Source organism: Passer domesticus, chromosome 4 (genome assembly GCF_036417665.1).
Source record: "Passer domesticus isolate bPasDom1 chromosome 4, bPasDom1.hap1, whole genome shotgun sequence".
Taxonomy (NCBI): Eukaryota; Metazoa; Chordata; class Aves; order Passeriformes; family Passeridae; genus Passer; species Passer domesticus.
In genome coordinates, this window is record NC_087477.1 from 35,594,556 (window position 1) to 35,607,774 (window position 13,219).

Sequence of the window (13,219 nt, forward strand, 5' to 3'; positions counted from 1 at the left end):
AGGAACATTTCAATACAGTAATAAGTAGGTAGCCATATGCAGCTATTTATCTCAGATATTTTCTTTCATTTCATCTAATGTTTAAAGTGGTGAGCATAAAAAAATCATTGTGTTTTTCATTCTCATTTTGTTTAAAATGTAATTCATGCCTGCTCCTAGGCCCCATGTGTTGTTTCAAACCCTCCTGTTACAAGCCCTTTGATTCTGCATCCACTGAGTTTTGGGATGCCCAGTATGAAGTAACTAAGATTCTTGAGGTGAACAGCATTACATAACACTTTATTCATTCAAAGCAGAGACACCATTGATTTCAGTGGCCACTAAGAGTTCTCTGAACTTCAAATTAAATCCTTAGTGTGTCTGGTCAGCACTCTGACATCAGGCATTGCAAGCTGGATTGCTGCCTTAAATGACTTGTCTGACCTTTGGCCAGGGCTTTGCTGGAAAGAGGACTGTACTGCAGAGAAACTTCTAGTTGCTTAACTAGAACCATTCTTCCCTCCTCTGTATTCACTTTTTGTTTGCTAAATACCTTTTAATTTCTAGAACAAATTATTTAATACAAGTCTGTAAGAAACAGACTTCCTTCTCTGCACAGTTCTGGTTATCTTCAGAGCTGTTCCCTTCTGGCATTCAGTAAGACATGGGTCCTGTGGAAAACAGAACAGAGTGCAATGCACAGAGAGGGGCTGTGTTAAGGCTGCACATTTGCTCACAGATGGATCCTCATGTACTTTGGGAATTCATGGAAAGTTTCATGCCCCAAGGATGGCAGAGGCTGGTGTGATTGTGCCATGTAGATATGCAAGAGGAGTATTTTTTTCTTGTACTTTATGTACTCATAGATGGGCTCATTTATTTGGTGGGGGGTAATAAGCATTGCGTAGCAGAAATGCCTTTTGCTTCCTGGTTTACATGCAGGTGGCTCTTTTAAATTTATTTTTATATCCATCTGGAGAAATCAAATGGCTGAATTTCCATGAGTGCTTTCACCACACATTGAATGAAGGCCATGTCATCACAAAAGAGTGATGTCTCCTTTAAGCAAAAGTGGTGGTGCTTCCATGAGAATAGCAACCAAAAAGAAAGCAAGCAGATAGTTTTCTTTGTGATAAGCAGCTTTCAAATACATGGAATATCAAGTTTACCCTGGGCAGAAAGCCTGCTCCCTGTAGATTACCCCATTTGGTGTTCTGCAGGACAGGACAGGGAAACTGTTGATCTATAGAAAGCAAACATGGGGCTTGACAAGAGTCACTTTCAGAGTAAGATCTACACTTCAAAACCTAGGCAGTAAACAGCCAGTGATACAAGTTGTCCAACTGAACTACCACAATTTACAGTTTGAGCATCTGCCTTGAATTTGCTGACACATAAATTCTGGGAAACATGGGGGAGTTGAAAGATTTAAAACATAAATGTTCTAATCGCTTTTACTCAGTTTCATTTATTACACTTTCAAATTTTAATGAACATTCAAACTGCTGTATTGAACACTGGTAAACAGACTGCATTATTAACAGAGAGTAGATTTGTTCTTTTATTTAGTCCACTGCAAGAATTTTATCTTGTGTGTAAAAGGCTCATCAACCAGTGGAGCTGCAAATTGGTGCCAAGTAGCTCATTGTCCAGATGGTGTGCATTCTTACTGTGCTCCCTTACTATTCCTTAGGTGCTTAGTATTCCTCTGAAGGTTATTTCAGTGCTTTGTTCAATTGTCTGCTGCCAAAACAACTGTTAAATAAACATCTGAAGGTGTTGTATTTTCAGTTTAGAGTGCAATTTTTAATGTTCCCTATTGATACCAAGTTTGATTGAGGTAGGAACCAAAGTCCTCTGTGTAGTTGTAGGACAGATGCATGAGTTTCTGCAATGCCCCTGCCATTTCTGATGCTTGACCTACTAGGACTCCCTCAGGGTTAAGGATTACATTACTGTCCTGGTTTAGTCATTTACCTCTCATCACAGACCATTAGTATGAAAGGGTTTCTCTGCAGCAAGGATACCTGCCCTACAACAGCATAAATTTCCTATGCTATAGCCTTTATTTCTTTGCAAACCTCTCACAAATCCCTTCTGTGCACTGAATGTATTTTCCCTTCTGTGCACTGAAAACATTTTGCTATTTAAAGATAGCTGTCTGTGGGACCTCACCATAGGTTTAAAAATTAGAAGTGGAAAAATATATTTTCCAGTTACTGTTCCAGTGGAGAATAACATTCTCATTGCTCATCAAAATCATAGGGTATGCAGAAGAAGTAGCATCCAGTGGATATTTTTAGAGAAGCAGAATATCTCACCTACAGAATAGACAGCATAAACCCACTGAAGTGAACAAATAAAATCCAGAACAGAACTGTTAGTGTCATGGAAACTTATCAGGCTGATTACTAGGAAATACAGTGATCACACCCTGAGTCAGTAATTCTTATTAAGCCAATTGTTTAAATGCTCTAAAGCAGGGGTTTCCAAAGTGAAGCCTCAGAGGCCATGCAAATTGCAAAACATTTATTTCCCACAGAGGGATTTTGTAGTACTCTCCTACAGTGAGTATAAAGTACTGCACTGCAGATGAATTTCATTATGTATTCCTCACTTAAGGGTATCTTCCCATGAATGAAATACTAGGAAGCACTGTTTGGCTGGCAGTTAGACTGTTTTCACAGACCTGGTTGGGAGTGATATACCAGCTTCACCCCCTGTCTTCATTCAATCAGATTTTTTACTATCTGAACTTTGGTAGATTGAAACAAGTACTGAATAAGGTGCAGAGAGAGAAAAATATTTATGGGATGCTGTCTGGCTGCAAACCATACTGTTCCAAATAGCATATTTGTAGTAAAAACATGTATAGAGTCCTTCCGTTTTTGCTTGTCTCTGCTCAAGAAAAATGGGACTAAAGTATATTCAGGTTTTACAACCTGGAGCAAATACTCCTTGAGTATGTCACTAAAGTCCTTCCAGCTTCCATGGTGCACTAAATTAAAATTCTCACAAGAGCAGAGATGTGAGATCGGTTTTCATTGTGTGTGGTACTGGGGTACACAGAGCACTGACACCACCCTCTGAGCAGCTCCTTAAACTAACCACTGGTGCCTACTCACTCACTCACTCACTCACTCACTCACTCACTCACTCACTCACTCTTCTGTAAGAAGGGGGTTCTGGTATTATTTTTATCTTGCTTCAGTGTAGGGGAGTCATCTCTGTAGTGTCTCCTGAGGTCCCTCTGTGACCAAAGTTGCTGGGATTCTAACAGATTTGAGCTCGTATTTGTCAGACTTAGAATCTCACTGCAAACTGTGAAGGGAATTGCTGGTGAGCATATGCTTATTTTTTGATTAATATTTTCACATCGTCATTACACTGTAATTCCTTTTAAAATCATTTTGATTTTTGGTCTGAGAAAATGGAGTGGTTCATTTTCAGGCAACAAAATAGCTGTAGAAGGTAGAGGCTGGCAATAGCCTGTGAAATTGGGATGACTGGATGTGATGCTCTCACTGAAAGCCCTGGCATCATAAGGGAACAACGTGGCAGATTGGTATTTCTGCAGGGGCACTTGGCATCCCCTAGTCTTTATTCTGATTAAATGGCTGTTGTGCGTTCTCAAAAATGTCTTGAGTGTCAGGCTGCCCATTTAGGCCTGATCAGAATTCCTGTACCAGTGTAATTGTGGTCACTTGTTTTCCTGCACTGATGCACTTAAAACTGCTCAGTCTTTTTCCCTTTGCCTCACCATGGTGCAGGTGTACCCAGACACCAGTGCTGCATTTGTTACCTTGCACCATACAGCCAACCCTTCTCCACAATGCCTGGACCTACCTAGATCAGATTCTTGAGCCATGATGATATGCTTTTAATCCATGCCCAGCTGCCTTGCCTTGTGAAAAAAGTCTGTTTACCAGGTCGCATTTCCTTAGTTGATTTCATGTTATGAGTCATTGGAATTTTTTGTTTTCATTTTGAATATGTGAAATATTTTGTATAAATTTTGGGAGTGGTCATTAATCATCTCTTACAAAACTTTCTGGTTAGCATTGCATTGGTGACCTCTCTTGAGTCCTCATGCTGAGTGATGGTCGGTGTGTTAGCAAACAAAATAGACAAAAAGAAAATAGATCTAAAAAGATGTGAAGAAACATCTGCAGAGTTCTCTTCTCCTGAATAATAAGCATCATTCTACTCTATTCCTTCCTTAGCATTCTCTGTGTATTTGTCATCTCTTGCTGTGCTACATCTAATTTACAATCCAATCCCTACCAGAAAAAAATAACTTGGAGGTTTTATTTGCCTAGGTGCTATGCATACACAGTTTAAATGTTAAAGTGTTTAAATAATTGAAAAATAGTGGAAAAAATTGAATGGACAAAGGCAAGAGTCTCTCCCTGCAACATATCCTAAACAGCAATTCACCCCTCCTTCTCCATTCTTCCATTAACCACAAATTAATTACATGACAATTCTAAAATGAATGAAGCAAAAACCTACAAAGAACAAGGAGGCAGCTTGCAAACCCACTGCAATTTGCAACTGAGTTGTGTCACTAAGTGCAAACCTAGTGTAATAATTAATTTGAATTATCACTTAGCTATGTGTTCATATAAAGATTTTTTGTTTTTCTGTATTTAAATTTTGAATGTTTCCTAAGGAAAACAGTGATAGATAATTTTGTTTGGAACATCAGCTCAATGAAGCTGATGAATAAATGCATCTCAAATTTCCTAAGCAAGCTGAATTCCAAATAGTGATATTTATTTATAGATTTTTTTAAATCACTGTCTTTTCTCCTTTGTGTTTGCACTACTGAAAGTGTCAAGTAAGTAGGTATTAGGTATGATTAGCTCATGTGTTCTTTCAGAGGGTAGGTCCATCAGTCTAGCTTTGAATCGCTAGTGTACGGTGGAAACTCTTGTTTCATTTTTAGAGGTAATGTTGCCAATTCAACAAATCAGGCAACATCTCTCATAGTTTAGATAGTAAAGTAAAATATAAATTAGAAACCATATCTTAGTTGATCATTGCCTCTTAGCTTATATGAGTTCTTCTCTCTCATGATCTAACTCTTCCCATGTTTTGATTTCTGTGTTTCTTAATTATGTTGCTAACCAATTTTTGAAATGTCATAGTGCATCTGTGACTCCTTAACATTACAGCTTTGTGTTAGAAATTCAGTTAATTCTGAAAAACAAATTCCTGTCCCTTTTGTCAACCTGCAGCTATTGTAAAAACTTTCATTCTTTTTTCTAGACCCTGTATACTCACCACAGTTTCTTGCAGTTTGTTACTATAAAATGGTCTTCTTAGTTCAGAATTATACACAAAAGACTTAGATTTCAAATTTTTCTAACCCTTTTGTGGTACTAACTATGAAAATATTAAGCAAATTTCAAGCCTCATAGCATTATTTATCTACATATGCACACAGCCTGAAACAACATCTTTAGTTAGTCTGAAATAAAACAGGCAATTCAGAGTTCCTTGGATCCCACTCACTTTCCAAGACTTACATTAGGGATTTTCCCAGAGTTTTGCGTATTTGCCACAAAATTTGTATTTTGTCCCGCTTTTTAAATGTTGGTTTCTGGTTTCATGTCTTATTAGAATACTTGCAGTAGTTAATTCTCTCTGAGTTTGCTTTGCTGGAAGAATATTGGGGTTACATTACATTCCTAAAGAGAGGTCTTACTGCCTGAGACATAAAAATGTATTTAGGGCTTGCAAAGAACTTCATCTGTATCCTGTAGCAGCTGAAGAGAGGAGAGGGAATGAAGTGGAATTACTTATTAGTTCTCTTGGCCTCCTTTAATTCTGAGAAACTGCAACAGAAGTTTGTTGTAGAAAAAAATTAAATGGCATATACAGGGTCAGGACATTTAATAAGTAGATTTTGACTGGTAGTTTAGCCAGTCACAACATGAGTAAAAATCCAAAAGGATTCTCTTTCTCATCCTACAGATGTTATTGAAGGGTGCACAGTAAATATGATAGAAGTACTGAAACATTTTAATCAGATTATCTATGCTGGAGAGGCCCAGAAAATAAAAAAAATATATATCCTTACTTGAAGAACTGTGACATGCTGATATTTTTAAAAATTGCTTTATCAATATCGCTTTACTGAAGGAATATTTACTTTATCTTCCATTCAAAAAATAATGGAATATATCACTGTGCAAAATCACCTATTTCTTTTATTTCCCTGCTGTGTTTAAGTAGTTCATAAGTAATTGAAATGTGGGAGTGAAAGGGTGAATTGCCAGAGTTCTCCCTAAACTTATGGCACAGTGGAGTGTTCCTGCCTTTCCAGGCATTCCAGAAGCAGGCGTTTGTTTTCACTGACCTCACCCACACTGAATACTTGCTGCCAACTAAAATCATTTCAGCAAGATGCAGCACATAAAGTGATTTTAACAATTTTACTTTTCACTGGAAGAGTAATTCCATTTCTGATTACTCCAACACTGCAAAACTCAGCAGAAATTTCAAAGCCTATCAATTAAAGTGCTTTCCAATCAGGCACATTGTTGAGTGTGTCCCTTCTCCTCCTTATGCAATAAAATTCAGGCTGCCTGCATTACCTCTGTGCTCTCATTACTTTAATTTCATCTTTTAAAGGAGAATACTATTTCAAGTAGAGAAGAAAACAACTGCAAGTATACGTTGTAGGGTTCTTTAATAATTACATAGAAAAGTATTTAAAAAGTTGAAATATATCAGTGTTTGGCTGAGCTAGGGCTGTAAGTGAGAGCATGCCTGCTCTGCTGCTTCAGCAGAGCTCCCTTGGCCTGGGCCTTGGTCCCCAGGAAAATATTTGCTCCATTGAACTGGCACATTTGCTGCATTGCGGTGATGACAGAGGATTACTTAATTGGCAGAAATTATTCTAGGTTCTAGAGTGTCAGTTTGTTTAGTGAAAATCAGAGCTGAGACTTGAGAGAAAGCTACTGCCACTCAGGCTATGTCAGAAACTGAGCAATTCCCACCTTCTGGGTGTTACATATGCTGCCAGCAGCAGTTTGAGTGCTGCATTTCAGGGTGTATCCAGGCTGGCTGTACCCTGGGCACTTCACAGGAGTGGGAATGATGGGCTGCTCTAACAGAGGGGTTGTGCTTTGCTGTTTCTAGTGCTTGAATAAAGTACACACAAATATACACACACCCTTTTTTTGGCAGTGTCACTATTGTCACCTGGTACTATTGGGGATTTTTCTGCCTTAGTTTTCCCCATAAAATAAGGAACAGGCTACAGTGTCTGTACCATCTGCAGAACTCTGAGATCCTGCTGTTTCTTCTAGACACGTAATGTGCTAGTGTGATAAATCCTTTTAATTTTCTTCAAAGTGTCTTGTAATGGTTTCTGTAACATCAGTAATCCTGCCATTCTCTGCAACAGAACATTTTTTCAAGTAATTAACATTAGACTGACAAGTGGGTTGAAAAATACTCTTAGACTAGAACAAAAAAATGTATTCCAGCCTGCTTTTATGAGTCTCCTTCCTTCACTGAGAATGTGATGGTTTTTATTGCCATTTTTTAACTTCCTTATATTCCTAATTTTGTTGCAGTGTTTCGGCAAAAGGCCTGTGGAGTGACCAGTGACAACAGCAGGACATACTGCGAGTCCAGGAATCCTGGTACAGAATTTAATTTAGCTCTTTAACTGCCATGATATTTTTCAGTAGAGCTAGCAGAATTTTGCTGTGACTTGATTTTGGGTGATTTAACATCTGTTTTGTCACCTACGATTTATGTCCTTAATGGTATTGCAGCATTAAGAGATCAGATTAAAGAAAGAAGACTAAAAGTTATAGTCTTGTAGGAAAAATTTGTAGAGTGAGAATTACTTTACACTTTCCTTTTTCCCTTCATGATTGTGATTAAAGCCAAGACAAGGAAGGACAGGAGGGCTCAGCTGCAATAATTCCAGGCATGGAAAGACAGAAGTGGGGAGAGCAATAGTTTTCTCCTGGGTACCCCAAGATGCATGTAAAGTTGATTACTTGTGGCAGTCCAGTTGTTATTTGAGTTGTAGCACATTACAGTTTTCTGCTATAGTTTCCATTAATGGTGCCCCTTTGACCAATCCTTCCTTGCTTGAAATGAAGATACTGGTGCATGGTGGAACAGAAAAACTGACCCAAATTATATTGGTGGATTAAACTTGTAGCCTGGCCACACTCCCCATGCAGTGAAGAATGTGCAACAGCCTCATAGAGAGCTCAGAGCCCCCTGTTCAGAGCTGCTCATGTGTTCTGGATCAGCATTCCAGTATCAGTATCCTGTGGAGACGCAGTGCTACACCTCCCTGGAGCAAGCTGTGACTCTGATAACACACATCTCCCTTCAGCTGTGCACTCTGTCATAATCTCCAGGAACACTGGGCTGCAGTGTTTTCTTGTTATTAAATGTATTTAATGATGTATTTCCTTCCTTGGAGGAAGGCAGTCTTTTGAAATTTCAAGATCCTTCCTGACCAAATTTTATCCACAACTTTTGAGATATGTAATTTATGAAATTGAAGAAGAAAGGGCAAAAAGGTACTGTGGATATTTTATACAGCAATCATTTCCTTTAAAATGTCAGTATTGTAACTGTAGTGCTAGAAGGAAATTATTTCATGAACCAACACTAATGGAGAATCCACAGACCAGGGCAGTAGTAATGAAAGAAATGTTTGGGATGCTGCTCTGCTGCCAAAGAGTAATGGTAGAAAACTCACTGATTTATTACATTTCTCACTTTGTACATTTTGTTGTAGAAGCACACAGAGGCCACACTGAGGCAGTAACTTACAGCACTGTGGTGCACAAGATCCCTCCTGAACAGGAAGAACTCATCCACTTGCAGAAACAGGTGAAAAAGGGGGCAATTTCTGTGGATGAAGCCCTTGACAGATTTAAAGAGTGGCAGAACAAAAAGCAGAGACTACCATCCACTCCACAGGTATGAGTTTGAAATTTGTTCCTTGATAGAAATATTCTTCAGATGTTCTAAAAGCAAGTTCTTGTGTTTTGGTTCCTTCATATGAGGTCAAAAGTAATAATCATGATTTATATGCAAATCAGCTCCCAAGAAGCCTGCTGGTTATGGTTCTGAATCTTCTAGATACACGTTCCCACTGTTGTTTGAGAGGTTTTCTGAGTTTGGTTTAAGTCCAGAGTTAAATGTGCTGGTGTCCTAAGACTTGTGTTTTAAACTCTTGGGTGATGTGCGTCTTTCGTGAAACCACAAACCTTATGTCACCAAACAAACCAAATGTGCTAGTGAGCAGTCTCAGCTAATACCTGAATATATCAAGCATACATTTATTCTAGCAATTACAATATATTAACTTACAGGAGGCTTTATGCCTGTCTGAAAGGGTTGAATGTACTTAGTGAAATCCAGAATTGTTGGCAGTGCTCTACAGCTCCTTTGTATTCAATGTATGGAGTAAATTGAGAGGCACAAAACCAGGATTTACAAAAGCCCACACACTGAGAGACTGAAAGAACTGCATCAAAGCTGCAAGTCATGGAGAGGAGATTTGTTAATTACTTCTAAAAAGACACAGGGAGGAAGAGGTTATGCCCTTGTTTTATATGAGGTCATGCATTAACAAAAATAATTTCTTGTTGTCCTTTAGGTCATTTAGTAGAAAGAGGAAAAGCAAAGCTAGTCTGCTGTTTTTCAGAGTGAAAGATCCATCAGATGCTGCCAGCAAGGAGAGTGCTCTTTGTTTTTGCATACTTGAAAATCTGAGCTTTGTCATCACAGTGGAACACTTAACAGCAAAAGTGCAGGGGCCTGGAACAGTTTGAGGGCCCTTTCCCAAGCTGGGCACCAGCAGCACAGCACTAGGATGCCACCTTCCAAATCCATCTGCAGCCAAGCATGCAGATGAATTGCTGCTATTGCTCTCAGGGGCATTTCTTGTGGAGGAAGATCATATCTAATCTGCACCATGATAGCAGCACCAAGTTATAAGTCTTTTTTTTTCCTTGGTGAATTATAAGATGCCCATATTTCAAGGAAGATTTACTTGGCCTGTTTTCAGTGCTTCAGGAAAAAAGCTGCTTTGTAGTGGTGGTTTTTACCCTGCATTGCATGTGTGACTTTTCTTTGGTTTTGCTCCATAGAAAAGTCTTTTATTCTTAGTCCTCTATAAACATGATGAACTGACTTCATGCTGTCACTGCAGTTTTTGTCCTTCACTTGGATTTTTGAGGAAAAATTGCTTTAAAAAAAACAAAACCAAAAAACACAACCCCAAACAAGCAGAAAAAACCACCCAATACTCCATAATTTAATACCAGAATAATTTTAACTTACTGTTGGTGGGGATAACTCCACAAGAGTCTTAGGTAAAAATGCTAAAATTAGCATCATAAACATTTTTCAGTCTTTTAAAATTATTTTCCAGGAGAGAGATGCTTCGTGTTCAGAATGCTAAAGAATTCAGCTCTTTATAGTGTCTTACTGTTTCTACAGTAAGCTTGCATTACAGATTTCTGCTGCTGGTTTTATGCTTGGTTTTTTTTTTACTTAAAGGAAAAAGTTCATCACCTGAGATACACCACGATCAGAAAGAGACAAGAAAATGAAAACCTGAATGGTAAGTTGTGGTTTTTCTGCCTTTAAGGGCTCTGAAGCCTTGAACTGTAAGTTTAGTGCAGAGGTCTGATCCAAACCCTTTTGGATCAGGCATTGAATTTGTGATGAACATTTTCTGTATCTGACCACATTTATTTTAGCATAATCAGGCCTTCATCAGTGTCAAGATTTCATCCCAAAGATGAACTCACTGTGAGTTAATGGGGCAGAAAATTTACCAAGTCTCTGTGGCTCAGCTTTTCTGTAGCCTGTTTCCTACTGCATCATCAGAATTTGGGTAGATGGCTTCTTTAGAACAATTTGCTTGATGACTTCAATATTTTATTTGCAAATCAGCCATCAATTTGCAAGTTTTTGATGAACTTTCTACTGCTACAGCAGTTTTTGTGAGTATTGTGGCCATTATTTAAAACTGTACCACTGGTGATTTAAGATGCTTTTTTTCCCTTTTGGGAGAAAAAAGGGATTTTTGGGGTTGCCCTGTGAAAGGTCAGGAGCCAGACTCTATGATGATTGTGGGTGCCTTCCAACTCAGAATATTTTATGACTCTTTGTGATTGAATGTCATCTACAATAGTAGGAAGCATCTGCTTTTTCTGCAGATGGTTTTCTCTTGCTGTTACAAAAATAATCTATTAGAGGGAATTGGTTTTAGGCCTTTGATTTCTGTAAACTTCAGTACATATGCTAAATGGAAAATTGGGTTTTTTCACATTGGTTTTTTCACATTTGTATATCTCTATTTAAAATTATCACCTAAATGCATTATTTCCTTGCTGCAAGAGAAAAAGTACTGTCTTCATTATTCTCTTAGACAGCACTGTATTTATGTGAATTTGTGAGGTACTGTAATTAATTAAGGGAAATTCCTGCTGGCCCAGCAGCAGCTTTGCAGTCCAGATATTTCAGCTTTAATATCTTCTGTGGCTGGTAGGGAGGCAGTGTCCTGAGCAAGAGCCTTCACAAGGTGCTCAGAGCCTGAGGGTTTGGGATCACTGCAGCTCATGAGAAGACGAGAGAGACTCTTGGGAAGTGTTTGTCTGCAGGGAAGGGTTTCATTTTAAGGCCACAGCAGCAGTCCTGCCTCTGTAGCTGTCCTGCTTCCCCAGAGTTCATTATTGAATCATACCAGCAGAAATGTAGTATCAACACCAGAATTGTTAATTTTGTGGAATTATCCAGTAATTCAGGTAATGATCACTGTATTCCCTTCTGATCCTGACCTCACTGCCCTCTCCTACACTGTCATGGAGCCTGTGATGCATATAAATCAGCAGCTTTGCACTGCAGAAATACAGTGGGAAGAATCATTATGGTCTGTGTCCAACAACAGAAACCAAATATTTCAATGCTTGAAAAAAAGGACTTCCTCTAGAACTGAAGCCATATCAATGGCAAGAGTAAACAAGGATTGCAGAGGGAGGATATGAATGTCCAGACATAAATTCTCTGAAACAACAATGACAATCACCTTCTCTTCTCCTTTGAAATTCCTAAGGAAAGCAGACCAGAGGGCATTCATTTGAGAGACATTTTGTTTCACATGTCATTTAGTAAAGTGGTATGTGTGAATGTCAGCAGTCCTCAGATTTATTCTAAGAATGCTGGTTTTTACATGTAGATACAGACTCTCCCTGCTGTACCTTTAAAAACATGGGCCTCCTTCTCTAGACTTCATGTTTGAAATCAGGATTTGGATAGTCTTTTTCATAGAAAGTTTTTGAAGTCTTGATTGAGGATTTAAAGAGATCACATCGGAAGACTGTTAGAAAAAGAATTTGATTTTATTTTAATGAGAAAGGAAAATATCTCCTAGAAATTAGTATGGAACATAATTTTTAGTTTCTTGATAAGTTTGATCTTGCTTCCACTGTAATGAAGTTATTAATGAGAGTGGCACTCATTTCAGTCTTCCATTATAACATTTGATGCTATCTCAAAGTTCATGTCTCATTTTGTGACAGTTTAGTATGGGACTGAATAATACCCTAAAAAAACCCAAAAAAACTACAAAGCAAAAGGTTCTGCCACTCTACAAAACATTGTGTCAAGAACAACTAAATAAGGCCTAGGGATGTAGAATGTTCATTTGTAGAAAGTACAGGCAGGGACAATGCTTTAGTTCAATACTGTATAATAAATATCTGGTCTGACATGTAGACATTGATAGTATCTTTTTTTTTTTTCCAAGATGTTAGACCACAGACCAAAACCAACAAAAACAAATACCCTAAATAAAATCTCAGGGAAATACACTGAAGATTTGTGGACAAAAGCTCCACTTTTAAATCTAAGCAGCCCAGATTTTCAGGGTGCACCACCAAAGTACTGAACTAGAAAGAGCCTGTTGCCTGTGGGAAACTTCATCCTTGAGCAAGGCTCCTTACAGCTTAGGTAAAGCTGGAGAGTCTTGGGTTTGTGCCTGTCCACCCATAGAACAAATGGCAGCAGCTGAGACAATATTTAGGCAAGGATTACTAGACAAGTTTCCTTTAAAGTCTTAAAAAAACAACTCCGCTTCCATGTGCATCCCACATCCTTACTTCCTAGCACATGGGAATATTTCAAAACCTGTGTGATGCCTGCCTACATCACGGGGCATTTGAATTACCTATGTGAATCT

The 13,219-nt window shown here is 38.4% G+C and overlaps 1 protein-coding gene across 4 annotated transcripts in view; it reads left to right on the top strand.

Annotated features, from left to right (window-relative positions):
- Positions 1 to 13,219, top strand: part of BANK1 (B cell scaffold protein with ankyrin repeats 1) — a 131,922-nt gene that overhangs the window by 114,201 nt on the left and 4,502 nt on the right. For all 4 annotated transcript variants that reach the window (XM_064417076.1, XM_064417077.1, XM_064417075.1 and 1 more), the window contains 3 exons: positions 7,569 to 7,637; positions 8,762 to 8,946; positions 10,534 to 10,597. In XM_064417076.1, the coding sequence (XP_064273146.1) occupies positions 7,569 to 7,637; positions 8,762 to 8,946; positions 10,534 to 10,597 (318 nt within the window). The remainder of the gene's footprint in view (positions 1 to 7,568; positions 7,638 to 8,761; positions 8,947 to 10,533; positions 10,598 to 13,219) is intronic.